The following is a 15,556-nucleotide window of genomic DNA, read 5'->3' on the forward strand; positions in this document are numbered from 1 at the left end:
CATGAGTAAAGCTGTAGAGCCTGCTCACAGGCAGTACACCACAAACAGGCTAATAATGTTGGGAAATCATTAGAGGACCCTTGCATGAAGATGATCAAGTAAAATCATAGGTAAGAGGAAGTTTTCGACATTATATCTTGAAGATTGTGATCGGGAGAGAGACATTTTTTGTTGGTTTTGCAAGTAAATTAAATTCAAAATCAAATTACCTGAGGTTTGCGGCCACGGTTGACAAAGGTACAGACTGGATTGTAAGCGCCTGTCCCACAAATATACAGCTGTGTCCTGTTCCATGGCTCAATCAGACGGATGAAGTTAGCACACTCTTTCTGAAGAGATGTAAAGCAGACCATAATTGTGTCAAACATACTAATACAAATAATCTTGTATAATGGTAAAATAAATACAAGGCGGATAAATAGAAAGTAGGGATGTCCCGATCCGATATTTGGATCGGATAGGCCGCCGATATTTGCCAAAAAATGCGTATCAAAAAAGTCCGGTCCGTGTTTTCCAACGCACCTATTTAAATAATACATTCCACTTTTCTGCTGCTCCCTAATTTCCGTTCCGCATTTTCCAGCACACCTTCAACACATCCACAGGTCTGTGGATTCTCACGCAGTTGCTTTTAGCTGCTGGCATTACACGACAGGCTCTTCTCACTCTTTCCCGTGTCTCCCTCTCACAGACAGCGAGCGCACCTTCTTACACACGTCACATACTGTCACGTCATACGTCACGTACGTATACGCCCTCACCAAGCAGGTAGCAGCATGGCTAACGTTAGCTGTGATGCTAGCGCAGCCGTCGAGACGCTTATCTCCATTCGGTGCCACACGTCCACACCATCAAAATGCAGAGGCAAACATTTCCACATCAACACCGTATGAAAAAAAAAGTGATTTTTTTTTTAGTTGTGATTTCCTTCTCTGCATGAAAGTTTAAAAGTAGCATATATTAATGCAGTATGAAGAAGAATGTTTTAATGTAGACACATAGAATCATCATACTGCTGTGATTATATGCAGCAAGTTATTCATTCATTCAAGGCTAAGGCAAAATATCCACATATATATGGTGTATCGTGACATGGCCTTAAAATATCGCAATATTAAAAAAAGGCCATATCGCCCAGCCCTAGTTTCAATGATGCCATTTCTGTTTGTCATGTATAATTTTGTCTATTTTGTGTTTATTCTTGAATAAACAGGTCAGTTTCTTGTTACCAACCATTGTGTATTATTCAAACTCCCCTAATTCAGCTGGCTAGTTGTTATCAAGAGTACTAAAACCCTTTTCAACATGATTCTGACAACTAAGTAGGCTAAATAACTTTAAACTTTAATACATGCTCGGATAGGCCAGTATCGGTCAGTATCGGTATCGGATCGGAAGTGCAAAAACAATATCGGTATCGGATCGGAAGTGCAAAAACCTGGATCGGGACATCCCTAATAGAAAGGCAACTTATTTTTTTAGTGTGTTCATGCCCCAAAGGGGAATGTCGTTTTTATGTGTTTTTCTTTATAACCAGTGTTATAGAAATTCTACTTTTGGAAAGCTGCAAGCTCCTAACTACATGCATATTTATGTTCAGGCTATATCTAAATCTAATGACTGCACCGGGGCTATAGGTTTGCTGTCAAGAAGCATACTTACATTGGCGTCTTTCCCACTTACGAGACATTCCATCTTTCTCCGTTCAGACACTGGCCAGTGGATCTGCGAGCAGGAAAACATTTCAAGTTTGCAACCCGTTACACGTCATTCGCATTTATGGGAGTTTGGGTCTAAATTTGTAATGGATGTCGACCAAGGCTAATATTTGTCCTGCAGGAATTGTCCTAACCCAAAACACAGTGTTTTAATGACTCACTGTGCAACAGGAAACTTGTATGCCAACAAAAACTGGACTTCAGCTAACACAAACGGCTGGTGGTGGTGCAATAGAGCAGAACATTTTGCCCGCATGGCAGCTGTAAGGGTTGAGGTAAAGGCACTTGCTTGTGAAAGGAAAAAACAGTTCTTACAATGTGAGGATCTTTGTTGATATCATGGAGGTCCAGTGACAGAATGTGGTCCTTGCTACCAATGTACATGCGGTCGTAGTCCTCATCCATGCGCAGGATCCGGTAATCAGAGGTGTTGAGGAGGTAGGCAAAATGATGAGCGGTACCAGTAGATCTCAACTCTGTATCAAAGCAGAAATATTTCCATGATTGAGAAATGTTGTGCACGTAGGTTTACAACTAAGCATTCTTCCTACCATTCCTAGATATCAGTTTGGAGTTATCTGATGGTTTCACATTGATGTAACCTAACCCCACACATTAGGGAGATATGCTAGTGAGCATCTGTCACGCAGTGTTGATGGCTTAATACCACCCGAGAGGATCAGAAGCTCTTGAAATTCTTTCATCACTTGTTGTTCATGACTTCAGATATAGAGTCGTGATCAAAAGTTGACATACACTTGTAAAGAACATAATGTCATGGCTGTCTTGCGATTCCAATAATTTCTACAACTCTTAATTTTTTGTGATAGAGTGAATGGAGCACATACTTGTTGGTCACAAAAAACATTCATGAAGTTGGGTTATTTTATGAATTTATTATGGGTCTACTGAAAATGTGACCAAATCTGCTGGGTCAAAAGAATACATACAGCAATGTTAATATTTGGTTAAAATGTCCCTTGGCAAGTTTCACTGCAATAGGGCGCTTTTGGTAGCCATCCACAAGCTTCTGGTTGAATTTTTGACCACTCCTCTTGACAAAATTGTTGCAGTTCAGCTAAATTTGCTGGTTGGACTTGTTTTTTCAGCATTGTCCACACCTTTAAGTCACGACTTTGGGAAGGCCATTCTAAAACCTTCATTCTAGCCTGATTTAGCCATTCCTTTACCACTTTTGACGTGTGTTTGGGGGTCATTGTCCTGTTGGAACACCCAACTGCGCCCAAGACCCAACCTCCGAACTCATGATTTTAGGTTTTCCTGAAGAATTTGGAGGTAATCCTCCTTTTTCATTGTCCCATTTAAAGCACCTGTTCCATTGGCAGCAAAACAGTCCCACAGCATAATACTACCATCACCATGCTTAACGGTAGGATTGGTGTTCCTGGGATTAAAGACCTCCCCTTTTATCCTCCGAACATATTGTGGTTAAACAGCTCAATTTTTGTTTCATCTGACATCACATGGACAAAGATGAGACCATCTGGAGGAAAGTTCTGACTGTATATTACTAGACAAAATCTGTATAATGTCACACCAAATATAGCACTGTTTTTTGGTTTGATTGATTGATTGAGACTTTTATTAGTAGATTGCACAGTACAGTAAATATTCCGTACAATTGACCACTAAATGGTAACACCAGAATACGTTTTTCAACTTGTTTAAGTCGGGGTCCAGGTTAATCAATTCATGGTAATATTCATGGTAGGTTTCTATTAGACTCTCTTCTGTGAAGGTCAGATTGGTACCCTGCGCCTGTGGTATAACAATGCAGTAAACATGTTCTCTCACGTTGAGGGTAACCCAATCTTCCTACAGTTATGTGTTGGAGTGTTTGTTTGATAGGGCCTTCTTGGTTCAGCAACCACGTACAAGCAAGGAGGTGACTACTAAGAAAGCAAGGTCCCACGCCACACCATAGACAAACATACTCCTCTACAATCTATAGGGGAGCGGCATTAGAGGGTCTCATCCGCATACTGTTGGACAAACACTGACATTTCACTTAATCTGCAGAAAAGCCCTGATTCTGTTTGCCTTCATTCTACAAGGAACAGAGCACATAAACCTGAAAGAAAGACTCACAAGTTGAGGTTATTCAGAATCAGCTTGTGTTGATTTAGCAAGCCAAATGTAGTGGAAGGAAACCAGAGGATTAACAGTCAAGTATAGTTGACTTTCTTTGACACATCAAACATAGATGTTTAAAAAAAAAAGAATAAACTCAAGTCAGTGAAAGGTGTGAGGGGAATTAGAATTGTTTTTCATGTTTTTTAGGCATGAAATATTTTGCCCACAATCAGATCCTAAAATAAACATCATCTAGAGAAAAGTGGCCCACTATGGAAGATATCAATTCTCCTTGTCAGAAGTAAATGTAATAGAGTTACATCAATAAGCAAACAGTAAATTCATTATATCTGCAATATTTATCCAAATTAATTGAATAACTGTGTCCACCAAACCAATGTTTACATGTCAGCGGAGTAATGGACAGCTGTCAAAGCATTGTGCAGGGGAGCTGCAACATGTGGCTCGAACCTCTGATTATTTGTGTTGCAGACTTAAGTTGAATGACAAGTCCCCATACCCTTGGGCAATCTGCTCTGTTTATGTGTGTGTATGGCAAGAACACAACAGGCAAGACACGTATCGCACATGCAGACACATTCCAAGGGCCAGTCAAAGTCCTTTCTGAATGAGATTTTCAACAAATCGTCAGTGTTTTGGTTGTTAGAGAGGGAGTTGAGCATGAATCGTACATAACTTCCCATACAGAGAGACATACAGTATACAAAAAACATGTGTAACACAATTTACAATCTTCTGATCATGCACATGGTGCATTAAATGACCTCAGACTGTATCCTACAGTCATAATTACGGTTGGGCATCGAGTATCGGGCATCGATTAGAACCGGGTCTTATATTCAGATTCCTCTGAAACAAATTCTAGAAACGCTGATTCCTATTTTCAATGGCCTGTCTGCTGATCGGAGGATGTAGCTGCCAAAGAGGAGGTTAAGCAGCTACCTGTATCCCCATACACCATCTATATAGCTGCTTCCCTAAATCAATAATCCTCTATTGCTGCAAATGAAAAAAACATTTTTTAACATAGTGTTATCACCGGAGGACTGGAGGACAAGGCTTAAAGGGGAACATTATCACCAGACCTATGTAAGCGTCAATATATGCAGAAAAAATACCTTTTTTTTTTTCTTCCGATTTCCGAACTCTAAATGGGTGAATTTTGGTGAATTAAACGCCTTTCTAATATTCGCTCTCGGAGCGATGACGTCACAACGTGACGTCACATCAGGAAGCAATCCGCCATTTTCTCAAACACAGAGTCAAATCAGCTCTGTTATTTTCCGTTTTTTCGACTGTTTTCCGTACCTTGAAGACATCATGCCTCGTCGGTGTGTTGTCGGAGGGTGTAACAACACGAACAGGGACGGATTCAAGTTGCACCAGTGGCCCAAAGATGGGAAAGTGGCAAGAAATTGGACGTTTGTTCCGCACACTTTACCGACGAAAGCTATGCTACGACAGAGATGGCAAGAATGTGTGGATATCCTGCGACACTCAAAGCAGATGCATTTCCAACGATAAAGTCAAAGAAATCTGCCGCCAGACCCCCATTGAATCTGCGGGAGGGTGTGAGCAATTCAGGGACAAAGGACCTCGGTAGCACGGCAAGCAATGGCGGCAGTTTGTTCCCGCAGACGAGCGAGCTAAACCCCCTGGATGTCGTGGCTCACACCGTCCCTTATGCCACCGAAGATGATCAAGAGAAGGATATCGACCCTAGCTTCCCTGGCCTGCTGACATCAACTCCAAAACTGGACAGATCAGCTTTCAGGAAAAGAGCGTGGATGAGGGTATATCTACAGAATATATTAATTGATGAAAATTGGGCTGTCTGCACTCTCAAAGTGCATGTTGTTGCCAAATGTATTTCATATGCTGTAAACCTAGTTTAATGCCAAACAAACACATACCAATCTACAATATACACCCCCTGATACCCCCTACGCACCCCTCAACCCCGCCCACCTCAACCTCCTCATGCTCTCTCAGGGAGAGCATGTCCCAAATTCCAAGCTGCTGTTTTGAGGCATGTTAAAAAAAATAATGCACTTTGTGACTTCAATAATAAATATGGCAGTGCCATGTTGGCATTTTTTTTCCATAACTCGAGTTGATTTATTTTGGAAAACCTTGTTACATTGTTTAATGCATCCAGCGGGGCATCACAACAAAATTAGGCATAATAATGTGTTAATTCCACGACTGTATATATCGGTATCGGTTGATATCGGAATCGGTAATTAAGAGTTGGACTATGTCGGAATATCGGATATCGGCAAAAAAGTCATTATCTGACATCTCTAGTTTTAAATTGAGAAAAAAGTCATAATAGGACCCCTTTAATGCGCCTTATAAACCGGTGCGCCTTTTGTATGAAAATAAACCTGAATAGACCCGCTCATCGGCAGTGCGCCTTTTAATCCGGTGCGCCCTACGGTCCGAAAAATACGGTAAATGTTTGATCATGCCTCTTAAGAGAATCGTTGGAAACCGGAATCGAAACAAGGAACTGAAATCGAAGCCGGAATCCTTTGAAATTTCAACGATGCCCATCCTTATTCCTGATGTCTACAGTATGTTGCAAAAAGAATTGTCAGGCAACACCTTCTGAATGAGGTGACGATGTTGTTGAGTAAAACTACGCCTGCAAGAAAACGTTGCTCTTTCATTACATTGAATGACTCAGAGCCGACGTCAAGTCTCTGGCACTGTTCAGACCTGACATTAATGTGCATTTGAGTTATCCGATTACAACTGGACACGTTAGCTCACGCCTGGCATCCGAGTAGGTCTAAACATGCGCCTCGAGTGACCACTTGTGATTAGATGTCACTCCCCTTCTGTATGAAAATAAACACTGACATCATTCATTTTAATTCGCAAAAACCCAACTGTGTTTTTAACGGGCGGAAGGCGGTACTAGACTTGTCATGTCTCGTTTAAGCGCCAATGACAGAGGGCATCAGTTGACAATGTCTTCAAAATTCATTTTGAACACATCCGCATCTCGCACTCTGTTTAATAGGCCAAAATTGAACTGACAGAAGTTCTTTATTCCGCTCATAAAACCCATAAAACATGCCAAAAAGCGCCAACAATACTCCATTGTGCGTTTTGTGACTTGAATATTAACCAAGTATAAGTAATATTGTTATTATAAGCGCTAACACAGACAATCTATTTAGCGTGTGCCTATGTTTACATCATGGGGTGGTAAGCTGCTTACACGCTTCCTTTGCTCGTGAAAGTTTATTCCAGATCAGGGGTGTCAAATTGAGTTCAGGGGCCGCATGGAGTAACATCTATTTCCACGCGGGCCAGACTGGTAAAATCATGGCATAATAATTACAAAATATAGACAACTCAAAAACTGTTTTGTATGTCTTACTTTGGCCAAAAATAGGACAAGCACATTTTGAAAATGTTCACATTATAAATAAGTTTAAAGTTAGTTGAAACTTCTGAGGGAAAAAAATGGTGCAGTTTCAAAACACCATGAAGAACACAATGTACTTAGACTTTGTTTCAGTATATTTACCAAACCATTCAACTTTCAGCACTTGCTCTTTATGGGACCCATTACCTCCCTGCTTTGCACTCAGCATCAAGGGTTGGAATTGGGGGTTAAATCACCAAAAATGATACCCGGGCGCGGCCCCTGTGCTGCTCACTGCTCCCCTCACCTCCCAGGGGGTGATCAAGGGTGATGGGTCAAATGCAGAGAATAATTTCGCCACACCTAGTGTGTGTGTGACAATCATTGGTACTTTAACTTTAATTCTCATGTTGGCAGTTCACCATTAAAGACGTGTTTGGAAAAGCAACCTAGTGTTTCCGGAATCCGTCGCATTGGTGACATTGGCAACTGCCACAACACATTCATTTATCATCATTCAAATGTTACAATTGTAATATAATCAACACAATTGTCAAAATGACACCATAATAGCCGAATTAAAGGTAACACAACTACAAAGTTAACCATAGGCATAAAATAAATCCGAACAACAAATGTGGAAACACATTTTTACAGTGGAGTTCAGGGTGCGCATTGAGGCCGTCAACAAATTGCAAGCGCTGTACGGAATTCAAACTACTTCAAAGATGACGGTACGTTGACTTAAGTCTTTCCATCGTGCTGTTTCGTTATTTTATCTGTTAAATCAAAGATTTACAATAAAAGAAAGGTTTGTGCGTCGATACAACATTAGTCTGTCGCCAGCCACAACAGGAGTAGCTGATTACTTGCACCTGCGCTGATTGGAGTAGCGACAGCCACTCCAGGGGGCGCTTAAAGTCAGCTGACACATCATCCTTAAACAGTGTGATGTGTGACATGGGTTACAATTGAATTGCTATTGCGACATCCGGTGGACACATTTAGAACAGCAGTTTCTTTCTTTAAAAAATTGCAGCTAATTTTTATACTTAGCAAACTTTTTTCGCGGGCTGGATTAAACCTGTTCGCGGGCCTGATATGGCCCAAGGGCCGTACGTTTGATACTGCTGTTCTAGATCATAAATCATGCCTCTCACCTGGATATTACAAAGATGAGGACGTAATCTGACATGTTGGTACACTTTGACAGCCAATTTAAACCCGGTAATGGGGTGAACAGCACGAAAAGACGCTTGGTTCCACACCCCTTTTCTTTGCGAGGATTATGAGATTTTTTTAAATCTAAAACGGGAATATGACACAAATCTATCAGTCGGCATCCTAATGACAGCAGACGTTGCACAGTAAGTGATGTTTTATCATGTTCGTGAAATCTGCAGTGAGCAGCAATCAGTGATGTAGTGGAAAAAATAACAATGTTGTTATGCGTTTTTTAAATTAATGCTTAAAATGATCAAAACGTAAATATTAAATGTTATTATAAATGTGTGCATAACTGCATTACATATATATTTACAGGATGTATATTAAACCTAATGAAGGTTTTTGGATGGTTTTTTTAAGGGCTTTTAAAGGCAGAATAAAGCGACTTTCGTAGGCTCCATTGTCAGCAGACTTTTAGAATGCCTTTTATTGTCACTATACACAGGTACAATGAGATTAAAAGCAACTCCAATATCAGTGCGACAGTCTAAAAATATGCAAAACATAGGAAGGAAAGACAAGAAAAATAGTGCAAAAGGAAGTAAGGTGCACAGTCCAGTCCTGAGAACGAATGTTCTGAAGTGTTGTTTAAATATTTTATATATATTAGGGCTGCAACAACTAATCAATTAAATCGATTAAACTCGATTATAAAAATAGTTGGCGATTAATTTAGTCATCGATTCATTGGATCTATGCTATGCGCATGCGCAGAGGCAATTTTTTTTATTTTATTTTTTTTAAATATATTTTTAATTTTAATTTTTTATAAACCTTTATTTATAAACTGCAACATGTACAAACAGCTGAGAAACAACAATCAAAATAAGTATGGCGCCAGTATACTGTTTTTCCCCCCCAATAAAATACTGGAAAGGATAGAAATGTAGTTTGTCTCTTTTATCCGATTATTAATCGATTAATCGAAGTAATAATCGACAGATTAATCGATTATCAAATTAATCGTTAGTTGCAGCCCTAATATATATATATATATATATATATATATATATATATATATATTCCGCCCGTGTGCAGCTGAGATAGGCTCCAGCACCCCCCACGACCCCGAAAGGGACAAGCGGTAGAAAATGGATGGATAAATAAACATACCGTTTTAGATAAAATGTTGAGAGGTTTGAGAATAGAAACAGTAGTGTTTTGGTAAACAACATCAGCATAATGTAGTATGAGAAATTATTTTTCTAACTAGAAAACAAAACAATGGATTGATCTGTAGAGAGAGCCCAAACAATCAAACATTTTCTGACAAATATAATCAATATATGGTTTAAAGGTAAGCTCAGGGTCGATCCAAACACCAAGGTCACTAAAATCAATATGCAACTTAGGTAAATGAGATAAATGGTATTTTGGGTCAAACACCAAAGGACTTTATTTTTCATATTAAGAACAAGCCTTTGGTATTAAACTAGTGTTGTACAGTATTGAAATCTTCTTGCGAATTATACTAATTTGTGATAAATCAGAACTGGAATGGCAAATAACAGAATCCATCTAGCGGATTCACATGACAGTACATACGCTCATTAAACTATGTCAATGAAGGGTATTCAAAGGATGCTTTTGTATAAAACCCAAAAGAACAAGGGGTTAAAGCACATTTCACTACAATTTAACACTGTGACCTGCTGGTGAAGCCTTCATATTACTGTGTTCTCAGTTGTTTTTACATCGCACTGCAAGTTACAAAAAGGTGAAGTCTGGTCAAAGGAAAATGGGAATACTGTATATTATTTGAGCAACTTGACAACCTTTTTGATTGTTAGCCTTTCTTTGCTGGGATTAAAAGTCAACCGTAGCCTCGGGCTAGGGATGTGCTTTGATGAAAAGTGGATTGAGGGACTTTAAGGTCGAACCACCTGCGGGTAAAAGCCTGACATGTTGGGATCTGGCCAACACACAGTTGGTTGTTGCTTGGAAAGAAAAGTTAGGCCACGTGCATTCAAAGAAAACAAAATGGTGACTTTGGGCGCAACTAGAATAAAGAAGCTTTTCCAAGACAACGTGGTTAACTATTGGAACCTTGGTTTTGTTTTATTTGAATCTGCTTAAATTGGTCATCTTAAAAATATTTAAGCACTCCCAAACCTAACTACCAGCCACATTTGGGCATGGGTTTCCAGAGATCTAGACCAGGGGTGCTCATTACGTCGATCGCGAGCTACCGGTCGATCTCGGAGGGGGTGTCAGTCGATCACCAGCCAGGCATTAAAAAAATAGTCCTAAAAATGAGCGATCATAAATCTTCACTATGACGTCACTTCCGTCACTTGATTGACATTCACGGCACCCGAGGGTCTTCTGAGATGACGCTGGCTGCTGCCAGCTCATTAAAATTACCGACTGGAAGGCGAGAAACACTTTATTTCAACAGACTCTGGCGCCGTACCTGTCGTCAAAACTCCAAAGACCGACTACACAGTTGCACAGTTGCGCTACCAAAATAAGAGTCTCAGAAAGCTGGCGTGCACAAGCTAGCAAGCTACGGAGTTTGCCGACAATGTATTTCTTGTAAAGTGTATACAAAGGAGTACGGAAGCTGGACAAATAAGATGCCAAAAACCAACCACTTTCATGTGGTATTGGACAGAAAGGAGGACTTTTTTTCTCCTCCATTCGAAAATGCGGACGTTTTTAGCACCACTGTCTGATTCCAATCAATGCAAGTCATCAGAATCAGGTAATACACCAACTTATATTCTTGTCTTCATGAAAGAAAGGAATCTATATGTGTTAAACATGCTTGTATTATCTTTAAACACCTTAACTTGTTAACAATATTAACTATATGTGTTAAACATGCTTGCATTATCTTTAAACACCTTTAACTTATTAACAATATTAACTATATGTGTTAAACATGCTTGTATTATCATTAAACACCTTTAACTTGTTAAGAATATTACCGTATTTTCCGCACTATAAGCTGCCCCGGGTTATTAGCCGCACCTTCAATGAATGGCATATTTCAAAACTTTGTTCACCTATAAGCCGCCCCGGGTTATAAGCCGCGCCTACGCTGCGCTAAAGGGAATGTCAAAAAAACAGTCAGATAGGTCAGTCAAACTTTAATAATATATTACAAACCAGCGTTCTAACAACTCTGTTCACCCCCAAAATGTAATGTGCAAATGTGCAATCACAAAAATAGTAACACTCAAATTAGTGCAGAGCAATAGCAACATCAATAACTCAACGTTGCTCGAACGTTAATGTCACACAACACACAAAATAAACATTTAAAGCTCACTTTCTGAAATTATTCCTCATCCATAAATCCCTCGAATTTTTCTTCAGTGTCTAAATTAACAAGTTGGGCGAATACGGCATCCAAAATGGCCGGCTCCGTCTCGTCGAAGTCATCAGAGTCAATGTTGCTGTTGTTGTCCAGCAGTTCCGTGAATCCTGCCTTCCGGAAAGTTCGGACCACAGTTGAGACCGATATATCCGCCCAGGCATTTACAATCCACTGGCAGATGTTGGCGTATGTCGTCCGGCGCTGTCTCCCTGTCTTAGTGGCGCAGGTCATCTTGTTGCTTCCTCTACCTACGCACCATTTATGTTCAATTCTCTTGCTGCTGCTCTATTTCCGTGTTCTACTGCGTGACTTATTGCCTTGAGTTTGAATTCTGCGTTGTACGCGTGTCTCTTAATAGGAGCCATTTTGTGGTCTTTACAGATGTAAACACACAAATGAAATGAAACGTAATATCCGCGCGCTTCTTCTTCTACGGGGGCGGGTGGTTGCTTACAGTAGAAGAAGAAGCGCTTCCTCTTCTATGGAGGCGGGTGCTTACCTTGGCGGTTGCTTACCGTAGAAGAAGAAGCGCTTCCTCTTCTACGGGGAAAAAAGATGGCGGCTGTTTACCGTAGTTGCGAGACCTAAACTTTATGAAAATGAATCTTAATATTAATCCATATATAAAGCGCACCGGGTTATAAGCCCCACTGTCAGCTTTTGAGTAAATTTGTGGTTTTTAGGTGCGGCTAATAGTGCGGAAAATACGGTAACTATATGTGTTAAACATGCTTGTATTATCTTTAAACACCTTTAACTTATTAATAATATTAACTATATGTATTAAACATGCTTGTATTATCATTAAACACCTTTAACTTGTTAACAATATTAACTATATGTATTAAACATGCTTGCATTATCTTTAAACACCTTTAACTTGTTAACAATATTAACTATATGTATTAAACATACTTGTATTATCATTAAACACCTTTAATTTATTAACAATATTAATTATGTGTTAAACATGATTCCATTATCATTAAACACCTATAATTTATTAACAATATTAACTATATGTGTTAAACATGCTTGCATTATCATTAAACACCTTTAACTTATTAACAAAAACATATATTTAATAAATAAGTAAATATAAATTATATATATGAATGAGGTAGATCCCCACGACTTGATCAATTGAAAAGTAGCTCGCCTGCAGAAAAAGTGTGAGCACCCCTGATCTAGACATATTTTTATTTGGAGATTTAGAGGTTGGGGACAGACTGGGGCACATACGTATGGCGGGTGTGGCGGGCATGCAACTCACATTCTCTACAAGAGAGTGATATGGGTAATCTGCTGCATACTGCTCAGGTTTCAAACACGAAAATAAAAGCACACACCACTGCCACAGACAGAGCAGACAAGAACAGTCTTCTTCTCCTTGAAGGCTGATAGTGAACAACTGGACGTACATGATGAGTAATATTGATGGACGCCAAAAGTTAACCGTCTGTTGCTTTGGCACTAAACAGGGAGGGAGCAATGATGAGTGATAAGCAGCCAACTGCGGAGCAATCATCTGCTTAAGTAATGGTTTTGTGGAGTCCTTTGTGAAAAACATACATGTGGTGTAGATAAAATGATCTTAGATCTTACTCCCCTTTCTAAGAAGGTAATTATTTGAGTTGAAACACTATCAACTGTTGCTGTTATCAACGCAACAGCGATTTTAGCATTTGAAAACTAAAGGTTTAAGGAAATAGGACATGCACTGTTGTCGTAGGAGTTCACTCTCGGCATGTTTGAGGACAGCAGAACAAGGGAGGGGTATAATAATTGCTCAATTAAGATCACTACCAATGTTGTTTATTGGGTCGAACTGGAATTGAAGCAGCCAATTTATCAGGACTTGGAGCCAACGAGGCAACATGGAATGCACCATCAGGAGTATTGTTCATTCACTCTCAACTGATCTGCTGTCAAATCCACCAACAAAGGTCATTCAGAAAATGATTTCAGATAGCAGCCCAGAGGAGTACCGTATTTTAAGGATGATAGGGCGCATCGGATTATAAGGTGCACTGCCGGTAAATGGTCTATTTTGGATCTTTTTTCATATATAAGGCGCACTGGATTATAGGGCGCATTAAAGGAGTCATATTATATGTTTTTTTTTCTAAATTGAAAACACTTCCTTGTGGTCTACATAACATGTAATGGTGTTTTTTTGGTCAAAATGTTGCATAGATCATGTTTTACAGATCCGTCGCTTCCGGATGCGCCGTTTTGTGGGCGGTCTTATTTACGTGGCTCACCTTCGGCAGCGTCTTCTCCCCGTCATTTTTGTTGTAGTGGTGTAGCGTGCAAGGACGGGTGTGGAAGAAGTGTCAAAAGACGGAGCTAACTGTTTTAATGACATTCAGACTACTTAAATCAATAACGGAGCAGCATCTTCTCATCCGGAAACAACAACAAGGAAATGTGTCCGGTGAAAAAATGTCGACCGGAACTCTCTACTAACTATAGTTCCTTGGGTGAATAATGTAAACTCACTACACCGGTATGTTTTAGCGCTTTCATGGCGAGTTTACTGACAGATATAAGTAAGAGCTTTACACTACTTTATATTAGAAATGGCAACAGAATGAATGTCTCATAACAGAATATAGAGGGGAAAAAAGAAGCTTATCGACTAAGGGGTCAGCACGGACTATAAAGGCAATTTATACGTGCAATTTTTCAGGATTTATGCAGATCCCAAATGCAGATCAGCAGGTACCAGAAGGTTAGAAAAGTTGCTTTTGCATAATATTGCAAAACAAAACGCCAGATAATATGTCTTACCTTATACACACACCATAATAATACTCATATGTTTAATGCGCCGACAATCCATCAAGCGGTGTGACTTCATAGCTTACCAAAGTCGTACTAAAACATTTTGATAGATTTTTGAGCGCCGTGTGTAATGTTCTATATTTTCAATGGAACATATAAAATGCTGGTGCTGTTTACTTGAGTCATATTGCCATCATAGTGCACTCTACATGTATCTCTTATGTTTGACTGCCATCTACTGGTCACACTTATCATTACACGACGTACCAAATAAAATTGCTTCGAGGTCGATAAGCAAAACCAGAATTAAAGTTAAAAAGTTAAAGTGCCAATGATTGTCACACACACACTAGGTGTGGCGAAATTATTCTCTGCATTTGACCCATCACCCTTGATCACCCCCTGGGAGGTGAGGGGAGCAGTGGGCAGCAGCGGTGGCCCCGCCCAGGAATCATTTTGGTGATTTAACCCCCAATTCCAACCCTTGATGCTGAGTGCCAAGCAGGGAGGTAATGGGTCCCATTTTTATAGTCTTTGGTATGACTAGGCCGGGGTTTGAACTCACAACCTACCGATCTCAGGGCGGACAATTATTCCGTACATTAGGCGCACCGAGTTATAAGGCGCACTGGCAAGTTTTGAGAGAAAAAAAGGATATTAAGTGCGCCTTACAGGCCGGAAAATACGATACTCGGTATTCATGTGTATAACGTTTCTAGACAAACAACCATCACCAACTAAGAATTGCATTTATTGTACAAAGTTTCTACTTATTTTTACATGTCAGTGTTTTATCAACATTGTCACCAAGGAAACTTTTCAAAAAGAAAAAGAAAAAACGTGACCGTTTTTACTAAGCTGTTGACCCGTCAAAAACACAACACAACTTGAACCCTGGTTTTGACTGAGCACGCAAGTGTTTTGATAATGAAGTGACAGAAATACCCCACTAACCCCTCAGCACGGCACGTACATGTTGGACTACCTAAGGTGTGGCCTGAGGGAGCT

At 39.9% G+C, this 15,556-nt stretch overlaps 1 protein-coding gene across 2 annotated transcripts in view; it reads right to left on the bottom strand.

Moving 5' to 3' along the window:
• LOC133571001 (semaphorin-3F-like) overlaps window positions 1-15,556 on the bottom strand; it is a 153,146-nt gene that overhangs the window by 52,432 nt on the left and 85,158 nt on the right. For both annotated transcript variants that reach the window (XM_061923939.2, XM_061923938.2), the window contains exons 3-5: window positions 2,034-2,194; window positions 1,663-1,725; window positions 210-329 (exon numbers count right to left, since the gene is read on the bottom strand). In XM_061923939.2, coding sequence (XP_061779923.1) covers window positions 210-329; window positions 1,663-1,725; window positions 2,034-2,194 — 344 coding nt within the window. The remainder of the gene's footprint in view (window positions 1-209; window positions 330-1,662; window positions 1,726-2,033; window positions 2,195-15,556) is intronic.

This window comes from Nerophis lumbriciformis, linkage group LG28, assembly GCF_033978685.3.
Source record: "Nerophis lumbriciformis linkage group LG28, RoL_Nlum_v2.1, whole genome shotgun sequence".
Taxonomy (NCBI): domain Eukaryota; kingdom Metazoa; phylum Chordata; class Actinopteri; order Syngnathiformes; family Syngnathidae; genus Nerophis; species Nerophis lumbriciformis.